The sequence below is a fragment of the Mycteria americana genome, chromosome 5 (genome assembly GCF_035582795.1).
Source record: "Mycteria americana isolate JAX WOST 10 ecotype Jacksonville Zoo and Gardens chromosome 5, USCA_MyAme_1.0, whole genome shotgun sequence".
In the NCBI taxonomy this organism is placed as follows: Eukaryota; Metazoa; Chordata; class Aves; order Ciconiiformes; family Ciconiidae; genus Mycteria; species Mycteria americana.
This window is the reverse complement of record NC_134369.1, coordinates 15,885,746-15,904,846: the sequence shown is the minus strand read 5'-3', so window position 1 is coordinate 15,904,846 and position 19,101 is coordinate 15,885,746. Positions and strand designations below refer to the sequence as shown.

General features: G+C 41.7%; 1 protein-coding gene and 1 long non-coding RNA gene across 5 annotated transcripts in view; one reads left to right on the top strand and one right to left on the bottom strand.

Annotated features, from left to right (window-relative positions):
* Positions 1-2,009: 2,009 nt before the first annotated feature.
* LOC142409692 (uncharacterized) lies at positions 2,010-8,697 on the bottom strand. Its single transcript, XR_012775742.1, has 3 exons — positions 8,630-8,697; positions 5,203-5,440; positions 2,010-2,147 (listed from the first exon to the last, which is right to left on the bottom strand). It is a non-coding gene; the product is annotated as an uncharacterized LOC142409692 (long non-coding RNA).
* Positions 8,698-10,144: 1,447 nt separating this feature from the next.
* PLEKHA7 (pleckstrin homology domain containing A7) overlaps positions 10,145-19,101 on the top strand; it is a 172,928-nt gene continuing 163,971 nt past the window's right edge. For all 4 annotated transcript variants that reach the window (XM_075502239.1, XM_075502237.1, XM_075502238.1 and 1 more), the window contains exons 1-3: positions 10,145-10,328; positions 10,494-10,570; positions 10,761-10,818. In XM_075502239.1, coding sequence (XP_075358354.1) covers positions 10,246-10,328; positions 10,494-10,570; positions 10,761-10,818 — 218 coding nt within the window. In that variant the 5' untranslated portion in view covers positions 10,145-10,245. The remainder of the gene's footprint in view (positions 10,329-10,493; positions 10,571-10,760; positions 10,819-19,101) is intronic.

Here is a 19,101-nt window from a genome sequence, read left to right as displayed (position 1 = left end):
TTTTGTTCTTAAAATCCCTTTAGAATGTTAAAACCAAAAGAAAGGATGCTTCCAGGGACATATGGTGGGTTATTAAATGGTTTCTTCTAAAAATCTAGCCTGAATCTGATCCACTTTTGTTAATCTCCACGTTTCTCATTACATTAGCATCAACTTAAATGAAACAAGTTTAGTCGGGGTGAGACTATTACTCATATTAAGAAAAAAATAGCCATAATGGTATCATTTTTGCTAATTTTCTCACTGAAGCTAATTGAATGGCTGGAGTTGTATGTGCACTTGATCCTGCCATCAGGTCTTATTACATCGGAACTTAGATGTTCACAGAGCTGAGGGTAAAAGCCTGCAATATCCTAACTCATCTTGTAACTGCTTTATGAACTGTATGTACAATACCTGTTCATCTTGATTCACAAGCAACAAAATAATCTTAGAAAAGTAAATATTCTCAAAACAGCTACAACTGAAAATTGCAAAGCTGATTTCCCATGTACCAAACTAATTATTTTCCACAGTTTATATGACAATGTCATCATCAATAGCATCAGCTGTTTTTTCAGCACTCCAGAAGGACATAATGCTGATAAAAAGTGGCATTTTTAACGTGATTTTATCTGGTTTGCTTTAACAGCAACAAAACCCCAAAAGCAGGGTTAATTGGAATAATGACCTTTGATTGAGGCATTTCTTGGGAAATTCACCAGAAAGTGGAGAGAATGACCTGAAGTGAAAACGCTAGCTTGTTATCAGTCTCTGGAAATGCCTCAGGCCACCACTGCTACTATTACAGCAAAGCTGCACCCTCGACTCGGGAATTAGCACATTCCCTACAGATTTGCATATAGTGGAAGCAGTTGTGATAGTTTCTCAAAAAAGTCTTTGTTTTCACCATGCCTTTGCCAAACCTGAGCCAGAAACATGTCATCTAAGGAGCCATTTATGTATTTAAAAAATGAGTACTGCTTTTACACTGTTGCCATGGGACAGCTATAGCAGGAAATGAGCAGAACACCCAGATAATTATTGTTGACAGAATACAGTTCCAACTTTATCAAGTGTAAGCCCTATGTGATATGTTGTTAAGGCAGCCTTCAACATCTCAGTGAATGAAATACTGATTTGAGAAGTATGCAGTGCCCAAAAGAAATGTACAATTGTTATGCTTGAAAAACAGAACATGTGAAAGACATCTCCTTGACTGAGATGATACGGGAGTAATTATTGCTAAGTCTGTGAAGAACAATTAGAGTTGTTTTTTATTAAATTTTCACATTATGATTGACATTGAAACTGAATGAATCAATATGTAAATCCAGATTACAGTGATCTAATAAGATATTGAGAAAGATGATACTTTACAAAACAGTCTGTGGAAAACTATACAGCGCTGAGAAAAAAACATAAATGTATCATTTTGCAAACTGCCTTGCTTTTGTTCTTTTTTTGTATTTAATCCGCTTAGCTACTATTTAAGTTAGATTTCAGAGGCCTCTGTAATTAAGAAGTGGGATATAATTCATCATTTGTAGAGATCACATCCATTAGGTATCTAAACAATAAGTTATTTCTAACAGTGTTTTATAACAACCTTAGAGAGTTTTAATCATTAATCAATAACAATAGGGAGATGTCAATGTAGAAAACTGAATCAAGTATACCAATATTCCAGTTTGATAAATATCAGGATATAACTTGCTGAAATACATAATTCTCTCTCCTTAACTGCATGGTTACTTGCTTCACTGATTAAAAGGAAATGTATTTCAGGTGGGTTTTATTGTGACTAGTAACAAATTTGTATATATTTAAAAGATATATGGAATAGTCCTACTCCCTCAAGAAAGGAAGTCTCAAATAAGAAAGAGTAATTTTTTGAAAGGTAATACTGCAGTAAATGAAGGTTTCATTTCTTTTAATTTATGTAAAATAATGAAGTTCACTAGACATCTTTTTTGTATGAATTGAGTCTGTATTGTTTATCTATTTCAACATAATTTAAAAAGCAGGAATGAAAAGATGTGACATACATATAAGTGCATTAAATGACTGAACAATGTTTTGCACCCTGCTGACCTTTTTCATGGTAAAGTAAGCTGAGGCACCGAGTCTATTTCAGTCTTTTCTGTGGAAGTCCACCTACACAGGCTCTAGAGGAATGAAGAATATATGAGGGTTAAAAAAAGCATCTTTTCTTTAATACTTTGACTCAGTCCAGTCAGATTCAAGAGCTCTTCTCAAGAACTTGCAGAAGGCTCTTCTTTTTGTATCTGTGTTTTAAAAGTTACCTATGCTATTTTGAATTATTGCTCTCCAGGTTTGTGCAACAGTGAGTTGGGTCACAAGCATCAGCACGTGGCCTTACTGCTTTGGGATCTGAACAGATGTCTTTAGACAGCCCAGCACCACACTGGGGAAAATGTCGTCTCAAACCCTTGCTAACCTCTCAAACTGCTCCCAGGACTCCCTGGGGATCTGCACCTCGGTAGTTCCCACAGAGCAGCCTGAGGTGGGGAGCTGCGTTACAGGAGTTGGTTGTGTGTGCGCCCAGCAAGGCAGGGAGGCTCAGCTGTAATTCTCATCCCCAGGGCTGGCTCCCATGCTGGGTGCCATGGCCCTGTAAATCCACCTGCATGCCTGGGATTTGGGGACTACAGGTGGAGGACTGTGCAGCCAGGCAATGATGCCGGCCTCAGTCCTGGATGAAGCCCTTGGGCAGTGCTGCCCTGAAGACCAATTTGCAACCCAAAAGTAATAGCCACACATCTGCATCCCATCCATCTTTTTGAGGAATAAGAGTAACTATTCAGCCCTGTTACATCTGAGATTGAACTGACTTGCAAACTAAGAGGCACTGGTCATGCTGATGGTTTATTGCAGGAAGGGAAGATTACTAAGAGAACAAGACAATAAAAAGGGAACAGTGGAAATTAATTTCAAAGCCCACAAGGGTCCTATGGCTGAACCTGTATCGGAAATTAAGGCAGAACTGGGATAGTGACAATTTTGCCTACCCTGGATTTGCAACTTACAGATTTATTTTTTCTTTTTCTGGGAAAGAGATGATCTTTTCTTTCTAGTTTTGTGGTGTGATATTATTTATTTATTTTCTTCCTTAAACCAGGCAAAAGAAAGTTTTATTTCTATCTCACCCTGTTTTGGGCTAGGGGGAGATACAATCAGGTGAAGATATGCAGGAGGATATTTATGGAACCTTGCAATATTTGGGAATGGGGGAAAAGATGAAAGGTATCTCTCAGATATTTTGGTTTGTTTTGTTTTTGTTTAAAGTATGCTTTTCTGTTACTATAGCTACTGGCTGTGTCATGCTCACATACAGATGCTTTATCACATTGTCTTTAGAAACTGACTGATTGCTGTTGCAAACCATCGGAGCCAGGAGTGGAGAGGATACAGATGTGTAGCGGGAGACTGGAAAACCACGGAAGGACCCCAGTCCAGCATAGAAGAGGCAGAAACAGATGTGGAGGACTGACAAGCAGGCACACTTGCTAGGGTTGTAACAGAAAGCAGGAAGAAACGGGAAAGAAGCAGGATATTGGAAAACCTGCGATGAGGTACGCACACTTCATGTTACCAGAAAAATCAAGAGGCCCAGTTAACCTTCAGTTATCTCCTTCTGGAGACAAGCAGATAACCAAAGTCTTACATTCTCCTGCAAAGGAGTCTTTGAAAGAGGAACTGGGAGACCACAGTGGGAAGAGATTGCTCTGCCTGGCAAAAGCTTATTTAGGAAGAGAGCTGAGACCTCAGTGAGTTATAACCCTGCTGAGAAAATAACATCTTTGGAAAGACAGGGCAGAAGATGCTAAAATTGAATCTTGTCTGGCATTTTGTGTGGGGATTGTTATTAAGGGGACTCCAGCTTGAAGTTTTGGGTCTTGCAAAGCAAATGAGAAACAAACTTCGGGAGGAGCCTGGACAGTGAATTCAGGGGTCTTTAATTTCTTTGGAAAAAAATGTCTTAGTGAAGATTTTTACTGCGAATATGTGACATTCTGCTTGCCCCGAGTGCGGTATGTAGTTGCAAAAAAAAGGCAAATATGGTAACGGCAGTTGCCAGAGGTGCTGGAAAAGGGTAATACCAGTCATGGGCTATTACACAGGACAGTGGACTCAAAGCTGGGGAAAAAAGCTTTCATGGGAATACAGAAGTGAGGTATCTCATCTTGGAGAAAGGAGTAAAGTGCATAATCCGTGAGGAAACCTATGAGAATTCAACAGTTTGATTTAAAATTTTAAAGCTTTTAGTCTTAAAGGTCAGCAATGTCCATCTTTCCATTTGTCCCGTTTCTTACAAAGGGTTCTCCTCTTCCCACTCAGGTGCCCATGGCTATGGGATGACAGTGAGCCTATTTGTATTCATAAACATGGAACTGACTTCAAGCATCTGCTTTAAAACAAACCAAATGCTGATAGCCACAGGTACATAAATGTTGAAGAACTGAGGGTTTCTCAGTGCAGCCAGGCCTACACTGTCCTTTGTCAAAAAAGTAAGAAAAAGACCCTTAACTGTTCATTATAAAAATCTTAGTTAAATCTCTGGAAATGATCCTGTAAGTGACTTTGGCACGTAATTGTTCTTTTGTATTTGTCCCGTATACAAATAACTTGAACACTGTGCAGCTATTTAACTATTGCCACTTGTGTTTAGAATGATGTGTCCTGACAAAATTATTACTATTTATTATTTAGTTTAATTATTGATTAGCAAATATATCTTAGTACAAGGATTCTAGGTGTTAGGTACGTAAATTATTGGGACTTTGTGAAATGCAAAAGAGAGAAAATGAAGAGAAGAAGCGATAGGACTGTGTTAAATATAGTAATCATAAAAGCTTGTGTGACAGAAAATTGTAAATTGACATAGTCATTAGGAAATGTATTCATTCATTTTTGCTTTTGCATGTATTTTTGTGCATTTCAGGGGACAAGCTTAATTTGATCTCTGAAATATAAATCTTTTGGGCAATAGGATATTCAGGTGAGAGAGGTAATTTGATATATTCAGATATTAGCATCTAAATCAGTAGGATGTCTTTAAAAATGAAGGAGATTTGTAAGGAAAATAGAATTGTTTTGAAGATATCTTCTGGATTCCACAAAAGGTACTTTCAGCATGAACACATTTTTAAATACTGACAGTGGTTTGGAAAAGAAAACCTTTTAACTAAAGATAATTACCATTTTTCTTACTCCTAGGAGAGTTCAGCATGTTTTGGAAGGAGAAGTTTGGATTTGTTATGCAGCATGAGTGTTGCCTTCTCAATGTCATTTTCCCATCTGTCTTGCTCAGCAGTGTTACAGTCTCGGCTGATCCACGTGTGCAGTCATCAGTCAGATCATACTGCATAGTGATACAGTGAGCCTGAAAATGATTCTTGTACAATGTCTGCCATGCTCCATATCTTCCTCAAAGGAACTGTGGATACAATTTGAGCTTGTTTATATTCTTTCCAGTGGCCAGGAAAATGAATAATTCCTTTTTCCGTATTTGGAATTCCCTCAACAATAGATTTACCATTATTTAATCCTTCTTACTTTATGAGCTATATCTATCTTCTGGTACTCATAGAATTCTATTGCCTGACACTAGTCCCATGGAAATTTAGGGAAAAGTCTCAATCTATTGCAAGGGAAACAGGCTGTAAAAATCTTACTTTGTCTAAAATTTGCCATCACTTTCCCCACAGCATAAATTGCCCTGTGCACAAAATGCTGGTTGTGTTTGGTTTTTTCCTAATAGCAGATGAAGTCTAAAGGCTTGCTTTTAAGACCTTGATGCGAGACCATATGAGGAGCTTTTCAAAATGTATGCATACATGATTATTTCAACACAACAACGCCACCCAAATCTTTCCTATCATATTGGAAACTCCGCAGCCATCCTGCAGCCATCTGACCCTGCAGCCACCCCAAGGGAAAGTCACAGCTGAGATCCCATCTTCGCATCCAAAGAAGAGCAACGAAGCTGGTGAAGGGTCTAGAGCACAAGTCTTATGAGGAGCAGCTGAGGGAACTGGGGTTGTTTAGCCTGGAGAAAAGGAGGCTGAGGGGAGACCTTATGGCTCTCTACAACTACCTGAAAGGAGGTTGTAGAGAGGTGGGTGACAGTCTCTTCTCCCAGGTAACAAGTGACAGGACAAGAGGAAACGGCCTCAAGTTGCGCCAGGGGAGGTTTAGACTGGATATTAGGAAATTTTACTTCACTGAAAGGGTTATCAAGCATTGGAACAGGCTGCCCAGTGAAGTGGTTGAGTCGCCATCCCTGGAGGTATTTCAAAGACGTTTGGATGAGGTGCTTAGGGACATGGTATAGTGGTGGTCTTGGTAGTGTTAGGTTTACGGGTGGACTCGGTTATCTTAAAGGTCTTTTCCAACCTATATGTTTCTGTGATTCTGTAAGGGTACGGGCTGAAAGAAAGGAAAGGGATGAGGTAGAAAGGATATTCATATTCAGTGGTTTGATTTTATTCTGGAAATAGCAAAGTGTAGATACAGATTTTGGTATACTTTAAAATATATCGCTGTTCTCCCAAGGCAGAAGAAACTTAACAAAGTCATCCAAAAAAGTGCTCCCAGGGGATGCAGACAGAGCAAGTAACACTAGTAATGCATTCATATAAAGCTGCCAAATGTGGGTTCAAACTTGGAGTATTTGGGGACCTCAGCATGTCTCCTTGAATTACCTAGTTATCAACAAAGGTAGCCTCAAATCTCCTAGCTTTTATTAGACCCTAAATCTTGTTGAATAGCATATTTCAATTCCTTTAGCTGAGTTCCTGATATTGTGGCCTGAAAATCCTAATTTAATCCCATATAGCTTCTTCTAGATAGTGCCTCTAGAGAGCAATGAATGATATGTAATAGAAAATAAAAGTGGCCGAGATGATTCAGGGAAGACTGGAACCAGAGCTTGAGTACAAGCTGTATGCACGGGGGGGGGGGGGGGGGGGGGAGGGGGATGTTTTGGATGATAGAAGTTATGTGGGCTCTAGTCTGGGCAGGTTCACAGAAGAGATCCATTAGGAGTTACATACGGAGACAACATCTTGCTCAAGAGCCTTCTGAGCACGCAGTTTCTGAAGGCAAGCACTACATGTAGATACTAGAGTTAAGGGCAGAAGGGAAGAAGCTGGGGAGTTGCATATGATTGTCTGGCTCTTGCACTCATTCCTGGTACCTGCTCTTTTTGAGATCCGAGACAGAATATTAGGCTAAACAGATATTTAGTTTGACCCAATACAGATGCTTTTAGGACCTGAAATCCACGACACAATAATGTTTGTTCAATTAGGTTGCTATTCACTATAAGTGAAGAAGCCTATCTTGTCACAGTGGTCTAGTGGCCAAAGTGTGGTGAAGTTACAAGCTAACTTCAATGAGTTCATGCAGCTGACAGAGTATAAAAGACTTGCTTCATAGCATCAAGGTAAATTAATCTCTCCAGAGCAAGAGTTTGTCTTACCTCTTCTGCACAGATATAAACATGCAATGACACTAAGCAACTTGTATTTGATTTACTTTGTAATTGCATAAGAACTGACCTTACTGCAGGTTCTGTTGTAGTCAATCAGGGGCTGGTAGAAGGCCAGGACTTACATAAAGTTGATAAGGGGGATTCAGACCGGAATATGAAACATCTAATCAAAATTATTGTCCTTGGGAAGTGAAAGACATCCTGGAGAGATACGTAAGCTAATTAAGATGTTTTGGGAACAATCTGAAGCTACTAGTAGAAGTGTGATAAGAAGCACCCTCGTGCGAACTCTCCTCATTATAATACTAAAAGTCACACCCCTTGAGCTGGAGACCCTGGCCCAAATGGAGACCCCTCACCTTTGGGCATGCGTAGAATATTAAAGTAATACTGTACCTTTAAGAATAAGACGAGAAAATGTAGACCAATAGAAAACTGCTTTACGTAATTACTTATGCATATGTATAACTAGACTGTATAAATACTGTACCTGTATGAATGAGCAGGGAGCTACCTTTGTGGCACTACCACCTAGCACCTGGTCTTGTGCAAAACTTGAAATAAACCGATATCTCGGCTCTGTGTGCATATTGGGTGTTGTGCACCAGGTAACAAACTCCATTTATGAGACAACACCGTGATACCTCACATCTAATCACAACATTATCAGGATGACTCAAAATTGTTAGGGTTTCAAAGAAAAGCAGCACAGAAGTTTTAGCTTTAATCAAAATTCTGACTTAGGATAAAGGGCTAGAAGACACTCTCTCCTGCTTTTTAGTTAACTAAAATGATAAATTTTACAATGTTAATAAACTAAACTTTTGTGAATTATTGGAAGATGACAATATTGAGGAAGAATTTTTGATGGTGTAATGTCAGGCAAATTAGTCTATAGTTAGCAATAGTTCTGCAGGTGTAAGACTCTGCTAGACTTTCACAAAACCCCCACCAAAGTCTTGATTTCAAGACAATGTTTTCTCACGTGCAACTGAAATCAAACCACTTTCCAACATTTAGCCTGTAATATGTCCCGCAGTAATGACCATTCTTGGTTTAGTATAGCATCATCTTCTCCAACGGTGGCCAAAAAGGGAGCCCCACACAATGCCATCCTTTCAGACAACATACTTGCATGTTGTCTGGAACTCCTGTGAAACAGAGCAAAGTCCTCTCTCTTCCCATTGCTGCTGCTTTTCTTGCCTCCCGCTTTCTTCTGATGATGTCTTTTGGTTATTTGGAAGAAGAAAAAGCATACATGTATTATTTTCCCCGTACTGCAGCACTCTCCCCTCTTACACCCTCCCTACTGCAGGGGTTCTCCCTCTCCCCCACAGCCATGCCCTCAGTTGTTCTCCTCTGTTTTTCTTTGCCCACCTGCCCCCAGTCAAGCCCATCTACCCTTTCCCACCCCTCTTTGCAGCCTGTGTTTCCCCTATTTAACAACTCTCCTATCCTGAGCTAGCAAACATCCCATTTCCTGGCTTTTTGATCCTTCTCTCTCCCCTGTATCAGAACAGCAAAAACCCCACAGAGCCATGCTTGGATCTACTGCTGCTGCTCTCATTGTGAGAGGCAGGTGCAGATTTCCCTACCCTGACCCCCCCTTGGCTTTCTCAGTCCCCCTCTTCTGCTGCAATTACTGCTACCGCCAAGGCACAGGCTGGGTCTCCTCACCTGGGACCCATCACTGCTCTGCTGGCTAGCATAGAGGACCAGAGGAAGAAGCGTAAGGGCTCTACTGTGTGGCAGCCCAGCCACAGCACCCCCTTGCCTGTCCCATCCACTCTGTCCCTAAAACATATTCTCAAGCGACTGCAGCTTTGCTTGGAGCACTTAACTCTGTCCTTAGCTATAGCTTCCCCATGCACCAGCACCGGTAGAGATCTTAATGTCACAGGTCTGAGCAGGGAGCGAGTAATGTGTAACTTAAATTCACCTAGCAGGCTCTGATGTTACCACTCCCTCCTTTTCTAGGTCATTGATGAATATAGAGATTGGCACAGGTCCCTTGCGATACTGGTGACAGCTCTACTTTGTCAAAGGACTGTTACTGGCTCTCTGCTATCCTTTAACCTTGCAGCGATCGTCCCCTGTACCCGCGGTTCAAAGTCCCTACGGCCTTTCTCTCCTCACCTTCCACCATTGGTGAGAGTGTATCCCGGGACAATCAAGTGCTATCACACCTGTACTTATCCTCCCTTTTGACACGTTCTGGGCGGTAGCTAGAACTCCGAGACTGCAGCAGGAGATTCACTGAGCGAAGCGCGTCTCTAAGGATGTGCACCCTCCCTGTCAGACCCTGGAGCCGCTCTTGCCCGGGCGGTACGCTGCTTGCTTCCCAGGCGGCGTCCCTGCGTCCCTCTCGGTGTCCTGCGACTCGGCGCTGACCGCGGGGGGCCGCTGCGCCTCCCCAGGGCGGGCGGCTCCGCCGGGGAGCGAGGGGCCGAATCCACCAGCCCACACGGGACCTGGGGGGGCGGGCACGGGTCAGTGGCGGACAAAGCCGGCCGGCGCCACCTCAGGCTCCCGCGCCCCCTTCCCCTGCGAGCTCTCCGCCGCTTGCCCGGGGCAGGCGCCTGCCTCTTCAGGGGCGGGAGACATCGCCCCGCGCCAGGGCGCCGCGCCTCCGGCGGCCGCGGTGGCGCTGCCGAGCAGAGCCGGGCGCTGGGCGCCGAGCGCCGGCCGCCCGCCCGCCCGCACCCCCTCCCCGGCCGGCTGGCTGGCTGGCTGCGCGCACGGCGAACATGGCGGCGGCGGTGGGGCGGGACAGTCTACCTGAGCACTGGTCCTACGGCGTCTGCAAGGACGGGCGAGTCTTTTTCATCGAGTAAGGGGGCGCCTGCGGGCGGGGGCGCCGGGGGAAGGGGCGCGGGGGTGGAGGGTGGCCCCGCTCCCGCCGCTGCCTGCCTGCTTGCCTTCCCCCCCCTCCCGCCCGGCCGGGCGGCCGCACGCAGTCGCTAACAGGTGCATGTTTTCCGCTTTTCTCTCCCAGCGACCTGACCCGCACCACCACTTGGCTGCATCCTCGCACCGGGGAGCCCGTCAACTCCGGCCACATGATCCGCTCAGGTGGGTGCCCGGGGGCGGCGGGGAGCCTGCCTCCGCCCTGCCCTCGCGCCGTGCACCGTTAACGGCCCCTGCTCCGCTCCCCTCCCACCTCCCCCCGCGGCCGGTGAGGCACCTCGGGGGCGCGGGCGAAGTTCTCACCCCTCCTTCCTCGCTTTCTTTCTCTCTCTCTCTCTCTCCCCCTCCCTTGCAGACCTGCCCCGCGGATGGGAGGAGGGGTTCTCGGAGGAGGGCGCCAGCTACTTCATCGAGTGAGTACTCCCCTGCCCCGCGCCGGCCTCGGGCCGCCGTTGGCGGGGGGTGTTGGCGGCGCGGCCCCGGCCCGCCCGCGGGGACGTCTCAGGCGGGAGATGGGGGCGGGGGGGTGCCGGCCCGCTTCCACCTCCTCTGCCCCCACCGCCCCACCAACCGGGCACGTCCGCCGATTTAATTAATGATCAACGCGAGGGAAAGTGGCAACGAGGTGTGCGGTTTCGGCGGCGGAGGGGGAAAGTTGAATGCCGGGCGCGGCGGGATGTGGGGATCCCTCGCCTGCCGCGCTCTCTCGGTGGCTAGCAACAGGTTTCCCCGGAGGCGGCTCTTCAGTTTTTGTTGTTTGTTCCCCCTCCTTCCTGGTATTTAAAGTGCGGTTTGTGGCAGGTGGAGCGTTGCATTGCTGGTCATGGTTGAAGGTGGATGGTTGTTTTTTTATTTTAAATGGCTCGTGGCTGTGGATGCAGCACTGGGAAGTTCTGTAAGCGAAAGGCTTTCAGTGTTTCTTCCCAGAGACGGGAAGAACGGGTAACTTGCCTTGCCTTGCCTGGGCTGGTGGTGGCTGTCATATCTCTAATCTAGTGTTTCTTACTCAGAGAACAGTTAAAAACTTGAGATGTGCTGCCTGTTAAGGCTCTTTTATTATATGAGATGCAAACGTGTTCCAGTAAAATACGATAAGTGAGAGCGCTTCTTTCACACATTACATATATAAGGCTTTTACAAATGTAAACACTGATGTAAAAGTAGAGGTTTAATCAAATCAGTAAAACTCTGGTATGCCCTGGATATAGAGTTGTGTGTCACTTATGTCTTTGCATTTTCCTTTGGAAATCGGAATGCATGACAAATTCAATGAAACTAACAGAAAAGAATTGGAAAACACTTGTTGCTTCAGTGCAGGACTGGAACGGTTAACCCAGATCATTAGGTACCGTCTCCTATAACTGCTGGCAACTGTGTGACAGGTGTCTAGTTTTGAAATGCCTGCAGAGCATACCCCAAAACCTTTGACAAACTTGAGGTTTTTAGTGAAGGTCAAACTTCAAAACGATAGTGGGCTAGGTGAAGGAGAGATTGACCGAAGGCATCATAAATACCTCACACAGTAGGATGTTTGTTAAATAAAATTCCAGATGATCCCAAAATGTCCTTTTTTCCCTACAAAGGAGGAAAAAACCTGTCAGTCCCTGTTTGCCTGAGCCAGAGAATTAATTAAGAGTGCTGGATTGGGCAGTTAGTTTAGCCTTCAACTAGTGAACAGGAGGTAGCAGCAAGGCATTGGAGGGCAGTTAAATACCGCTTATAGCAGCCACCCTTTAACTGTGGCCAATGCATTGAAAAAAAGGAATAAAAGTTCTTCCGGTTACGTTGATGGCTGGTGGAACTCTAAAATATGATAACTGTACAGTCTGTAAATGTGTAAACAGGTCATTTACACAGATACATCAACACAAAATTCTTTCCTCTTTGTAGGAATACATCTCTCTGGTTTTCTGTGCTTTCCAGAAGGTTACTGGTGCAATTTTAGAACAGCTTAGATTCCTTTTCCCAGGTGCTCTATTTGGAAGACCGTTCTCGTGTCTTGTTTGTCAGGCAATTACAAAACTTTTAATTTCTGATCTGTTAAATTATAGTTGTGTGCAGTACATTGTCATAACTTGTGCTAATAGCATTATTTAGCTTGAACTGGAGTTGCTGCAGGAAATGAAATACAGAATGGAGTGTGTATTTTACAGAGCAACTGGATAAACTCGACCGTCTTTAGCCAAGCAAAGTTTTGCGAGGAGCAACAGCAATTTTTTGGCATAAATATGTTCAGCTATACTGCTTCACACCAAAGGTTCACCTGATATAGTATCCTCTTCAGCAGTGATAATTCCCCCAGCACTGCTCTAGCCAATTGTCAGCTCAGAGGCTTCCTGAGCCAAGTAGAATTTCTCAGTTTTTCTTCCATGAATTTATTGAGCTCCCCTTGTGCTCGTGTAAACATCAGCATCCTTAGATGAGGATTTCCGAACCTCACTGCTCTGTTAATTCCTCCTATGTTGCTTCCACGTGATGAGTTCTCTCAGCTTACAGAAAAGGTTACCCTAAATGCATGATTTCACATGTTGTACTATAAAATTCCATTTTCTGGCATTCTAGCTCACAAAAACCATGAGCTCTTCTGTATAACTACCCAGTCCTCTTTGTACTGGTGATAATTTCCAGTCTGGTGTCATCCACAGAAAGTTCATGAGCGTGTTCTCACTCCTTGGCTACTGATTTGTTGAAGGATGTCAGGAGGAATGCTACGAGCAACCCCTCTCTCTAGTGATAATTTCCACTATTAATATAACCTATTGTAGTTTTTTCTCTTTGGTCAATTTCTTTATGTCTCTTGTAAGTCTTATTTCTATTTTAAATATTATTTAAATAGAAATAAATATTTTTAGAATATTTCTAAAATATTTAGAAATTTTTATAATGTTTAGAATATTTAGACTATTTCTAGAAATATTTCATTTAAAGAAATATTATTTCTTTAATGAAATTAAAGTATTACTAAGTATTATTTCTATTTTAAATAATTTCATGTGGGACACAGTATCAGACGTTTTATTTAAATATATATAGCCTAACTCCACTTACATAACTGATTTCTGGTACAGCAGTAATCAAAATGTTAGATAAAACATTTAATGTGAGCCATCTTTGACTTAAAAAACATTTTTAAATTAATCCTATGTCCATTTACTTCCTTGTCTTTATTACTTCCTTCAATACTATGGACAACCTTGAAACATCATCTAGTAAAACAAAGGTTTATAAGCTGGTCAAGCTTAATATCAAAACCAGGGAAGCTTTTTTTCCCCTTTCCACATACTGGGAGTTTGAAAATTTCTAGAACTCCCCTTCTGATGGATAGAAGCTTTCCAAATTAACATGCTCTGGTTTATAACGTGTTTGGGTTTTGTTTTTGTGTGTGTGTGTGTCAGTGCTGTTCTGTAGTTAAGCAGCTGTCCTGTAGTTTAAGGGGGACTGTTTTCCCTTTGGTTATTTACTCGAGATGTTTGTATGAAATCACATCCCCTCTTAGTCTTGTTTTGCTCAACTAAATAAGCTGTGTTCTTTGTCCAGTCCTTTAAAAAGGGCTCTGTGTCTGACTATCCTGTAGTTCTTCTCTGCACCTCTTGCAATATGAAGTCATCTTTGTTGCATGTGAGTGAACAGAATCGTACGGTGGAATGAACTTTTGTGAGACTCTCAAACAACAAAAGTGCTTTCTTGGCTGTAAAAATTTCTCAGCTTTCTGCATTTTAGCTTGTTTGCCTATTTGAGGAAGACGCCCACACTGACAGCACACGCGAATGCTGCAAATTGACTGACACATCCAGATTTTTCTTTTCCTTTACTGTTTTAACTTTTAAGGCTATAATTTATATTAGGAAGCCACGTATGAAGCTACATTCTAGTTCTTCCCATTTATGCATATCCACATCTTCCTGAATGATTTTCTCTGTTCTGATCATTCTTCAGGTTTTCTTTATAGTGGCAAACTGTATTAGCACAGTCCTGCCTTTTATCCTAAAATCACTAAATAAAACATTAATTATGTATAAACTGTTTTTTCTGGATCTCTATTTGGTAGTTTTGGTAAAATCTCGCTGTTTCTTTTGCAGCTTATTTACAACTTAAATAGCTTGTCCTAAGGAGAAAATGGGATAACTTTTTATGCAATTTTATGTCTTTCCACATACATAGCCTCAGCATCTTTGTTACTCTTAATCAAATAAAGACATGGCACAATCAGCTATACTCAATATAGATACCAATTATGACAGGTTGCAATTTGGTCACCATTGCTTGTGAACTGTTAGACTTTTTTCATCAATGTGACTTATTTCCTCTTTTCTTTGAGTGACAAAAATGCGTAAAAACAGCAGTTTTAACTTTTTAAAAAAAAAAAAAAAATGGAGTGTTCAACTTGCTTGGTATGGCAACCTTTCATCTATTTTAAGAGGCGTATTGATTTAGGTGTGATCGTAGGACTGGATGTTTCTTTGTATAAAAGTATCATGGATATTGCGTTTTCTGACTTTGAGTGCTGAGGACAGCTCGCGCTACTCTTTTCCATCTCTTTTTTTTGTTCGTTTTCTCTGCTGATGTTTTTGAAATATGTTGTGTTTGTTGGGCAACTGCTTTCTGTTAGAGTCACTGCAGAAAGGTGGTTGCTGCTGAGCTTATGTGGAATTGAATGAGGACTTGACAATGCTTGCTCTGGTAGTTGGGTTGCTGATGTGAAGTGGTAAGTGTGGTTGGCAGACTCTCTTTTTGGGGAGGGAGATGTGACATGCAGGGAAAATAGTGACTGATGGAAAAAACAGTGCATGTATGCATCATAGTTCAGGCTTTTGTTTCCATTTGCTTATGATCTTTTTCTGATCATCTGAAAGACTTGCGGAAGTTGGAAAGCTTTGAAAGTCTGGAATGCTTTTTTTGTTACCTTCTTATGGCTTTGAAAGATTGAGATGGGTATTTATGTGAAAAGATCCATTCTTCCAGCGTTAGACACCTAACTGGCTTGTATTAAAGTACGTTAAAAAAGTGTGCTGCCGCTATAGAGGTTGTTTTAGAATGCTGCAATAATATTGCACATCTCAAAGGTAATACTGCATTCAAATTGTAGCCTAAAATTAAGAACAAAAAAGTGGAAACCAGCACTTAAATATCTGAAGTTAACCCTTTATTTATTAAATATCTGACATTAACCCTTTATTTATTTATTTCTGAAATCAGTTTTTAGTCCAGCTTGGCCTCTTCTTCGGATAATGGTGGATGTGCAAGAAACAAAACTTTTTATGAAACTGCCATTGTTCATAGCAATAGTCTGTAACTGTTTGCAACTGTTATTCTTTAATTCTTTTATTTAGTTTTTACTGTATGTAGGAAATACGCATTGTATGTGTTTCAAGTATTTGGAAACAGTAAAAGACCAAAGAACACAGAAGCTGGTGAACACCAAATTGAAGTCTGCCTTTGTAAGTTTCATTCTGCTGTGCCAAATGTGTACGTTCAGATACCATGTCACTGAAAACCATACAAGAGCTCAGATTCACCGTGTGGGCTATAGACGATGCCCAATTAATGATTATTTAATCACAGAAGCCCAAAGGGAAAGAGACCATCTGGATTATTGAATTCAGTCCTTTCGATTATCTGAGAAGACTGTTTTGTAATCTCATTAATAAATTTAATCAACAGGTTTCTTCTGCCCTGCAGAAATTCCTGTCTTCCCCGCTCCTAGTAGGATCTTGAAGACTGTTTCTTTTTAGTGCTGTTTAGCTGTTTAGGTAGGATAAAGCACTACTTACTGTATGTATTTCATGGCCTGCTGTAAATACAAATTATTATTATTTTTTTTCTTGCTCTGTTTTCCGTGATGGTTATTGCTGTAGAAGCAAAAGATACTGGAGCACTTAACTACTGTAAGTAAGGAGTAGTGATGTCCCTCATAATGAGATCTTTGATATAGATTATGTCCTTTGTGTTTCTTGAACCTGTGCTTAGATAAAAGGTCTCAGTTAGTGTATAAGTAAGTATATAAACTGATATGAAATCCACCTGTGAGGATCTGGCCTATGAAGTACTTCACTCTGTCATTGCTGTGTATAACCAGTTTGATGTGTGGAGTTCCTGAAGTGGAATAAAAATTATGTAGCTGGAACCACATGAGAACTTCATCAACCAAAAGCAAAGAGATTTACACCATCACTAGCAAACTTGAGGTTAGTCTCTGGCAAAATGAAAGGGCTTTGTGTGCTGTGAAATTTTCAGGGGAAGAAACCTGGAGTGGTTCCACAGCAATGGGTGAAGCTCTAGTTTGGATAAATCTTGAGAGGCACCATATGCAGCAATCTGTAGGTTATGACTGGTTCTTAGAATTTAATCAGGAGTTGTCCCTGAGGGGACTAGACTTCATTGAGGTAATTTGTATGGGTGGAAAACCGGATATGAACCTGAGAAGTGAAAGAAAAATACTAGAACTGGCTTTTGGGTTGAAATACGAGGGTAGGGAAGCTGTCCCATCCTGCAGTTCTGCAGAAGCGGTAGACGGTCTTGAGCGGCCTCTACTGGTTCACTGGCAGGAAATTAGGCAGCAAGAGAAAAGCTGCCAGGATAGGGGTGAATATGTGTTGGTGCCTTTTGTTATTATTTCTTAATTTCTTGTAAGAAAGTATTCCATTTGGGCAATAGAAAAAAAGAACCATATACAGTTATATATAGTTCTTTTTTCCCATTTATATATTGTTATATATACAATACAATAGTGTTGCATGTATGAGTTTCTCTGTATCTCTCCTCTTGTTCTTTGTTCTCCAGCTCTGGGCTTGATCAGACAGCCTGTTTAATAAATTTTGTTCTCCTGGATTGTGAACGGAACTGAGCTGGGAATATTGGACCTGCTGGGTAGATACAGTAGCTACGTTTCATTCAGGTTGGGCAAACAATTAAGTGTCTTTTTTTGATGACAGTTAAAATGAGAAATCACTCTTTAAAGAGTGAAGTAAATGCTGATGGATTTGTACTCGGGAAGAGATTGCTGACGATTGCGGACAGCAAAAGTAGTAGTTTGTAGTTTAGCTACCAGAAAGTGGGAAAAGGGTATGTTCATGCTACCTGAATTGCAGAGTGCCCTCTAGAACCGCAAGCTTGGAACTGTGCGTAAGGAAAATGCTATGTACGGTTTGATTCAGCGATGTATATGAATGAAGAGGAGCATTGTGTGCATTCCTTGGGGGAGGGAGGAGTGTATAAGGGGAGGTGCTGGGTTTTGTTTGTTTTTAAAGCAAGGCTGCACCAAAAACTACTTAGCTTGGTTTGTTAATCCTTGTTTGCCTTTCTTCCAAAATACACACATGTTGGAAAACTGAATTTTGACTACCTGAGGAGGCCAGCAAGGATGACATACACTTAAAGCATAGTTCCCATTAACTTGAGACATTGTTTTGGGTGTTGAACACTTCTGAAAATCAAAGTTGTCTGGGAAACAGGCGAACATTCTTTTGTTCTGGTTGGAGTTATACGACTTACTTGTGTTGTAGCTCAGAAACAAGGGTACGAACTGGTTCTCTGGAGCTGCCAGGATCCACATTTTGTTCTGTACACATTCTAGCTTCTTTAACATGAATCTGTCGGAAAAACTTCATTCATTCAGCCTCTTTCCCAAAGTAGTGTCCGCTTCTGCATTCATTGAATCTGTGTGCAGGTGAACGTGTGCGTATGTTTTAGGAAGCTGCATATTACAGTGAGGGTTTCAGTATTTCTGAAAGTCTGCCTAAAATGTAAAGATGAAAAATACAGTTGTACCGGGTAGGTATTGCTATAGTCTTAAAAATAGTTTTCATAACCTTATGTTACATTTCAGACTGCTTTTAGAAGTGTGCAGTATGCCTACCACATCAAATGAGGAAATAGTAATTTATTCAACACTTTTAATTTTGTTTTATTTGTTACCCATTATCTATGAGAAAGGAGAGAATCTCAAATATATGGGACAGCAGAATCTTAATACTACATGTTTTGTTGAAGAAGATTGCTTCTTCAATCTATCAGTAGCCATTAAACTCTCTAGCAACTGGACCTAGTTAAAAGGGTTACCTATCTGCAGGCAAATATATCATGCAAGATGTTTTTGTATTTCATAATGGAGGAAACAAAAAAAGTACCTTTTCCAGGCGAGTCTAGCAATACTAAACAATCTTAGCAAGTGCTTCGGTGAAGAGAGAAGTGCATGCTGTGAAGTACATGGGTTGCAGGTTTTTCTCTTGGGTTCTATGCTGTGCATTTTCCCATCATTCCGTTTGCTGCAGATGGGTTATACTCACTACTGATCAAAGTTTGCCACCATCTCAAATATTTACATTTCATTGGTACAGATTAAGTGTACTGCTTCAGTATTGTAGTGCTGCATCCCTGCAAAGACCAACTTGAATAATGTGGTGTCACATTTACTTAATATCGCATCCAATTCTATCAGGTATGACTGTACATTCTAATTTACTGTTAAATCTAATTTGTTTTGTCTTTGCTTCCTAGATGTGCTTCTTTAAAAATGTGTTTTTTATGACCTTGGCTTGGATAACAGTAAGGGATGGGGCTAAAACCTCATTTTATTTGTAGTTTAATTGTTTTTTTCCTGCAGCATTATTAGAGAGTTTTACAAGGTCTGCTCTGAGATATTGTCCTTAGAAGCAGAACTTTTAATTTAAACCCAGATTTGTAATTAAAGATGTTAA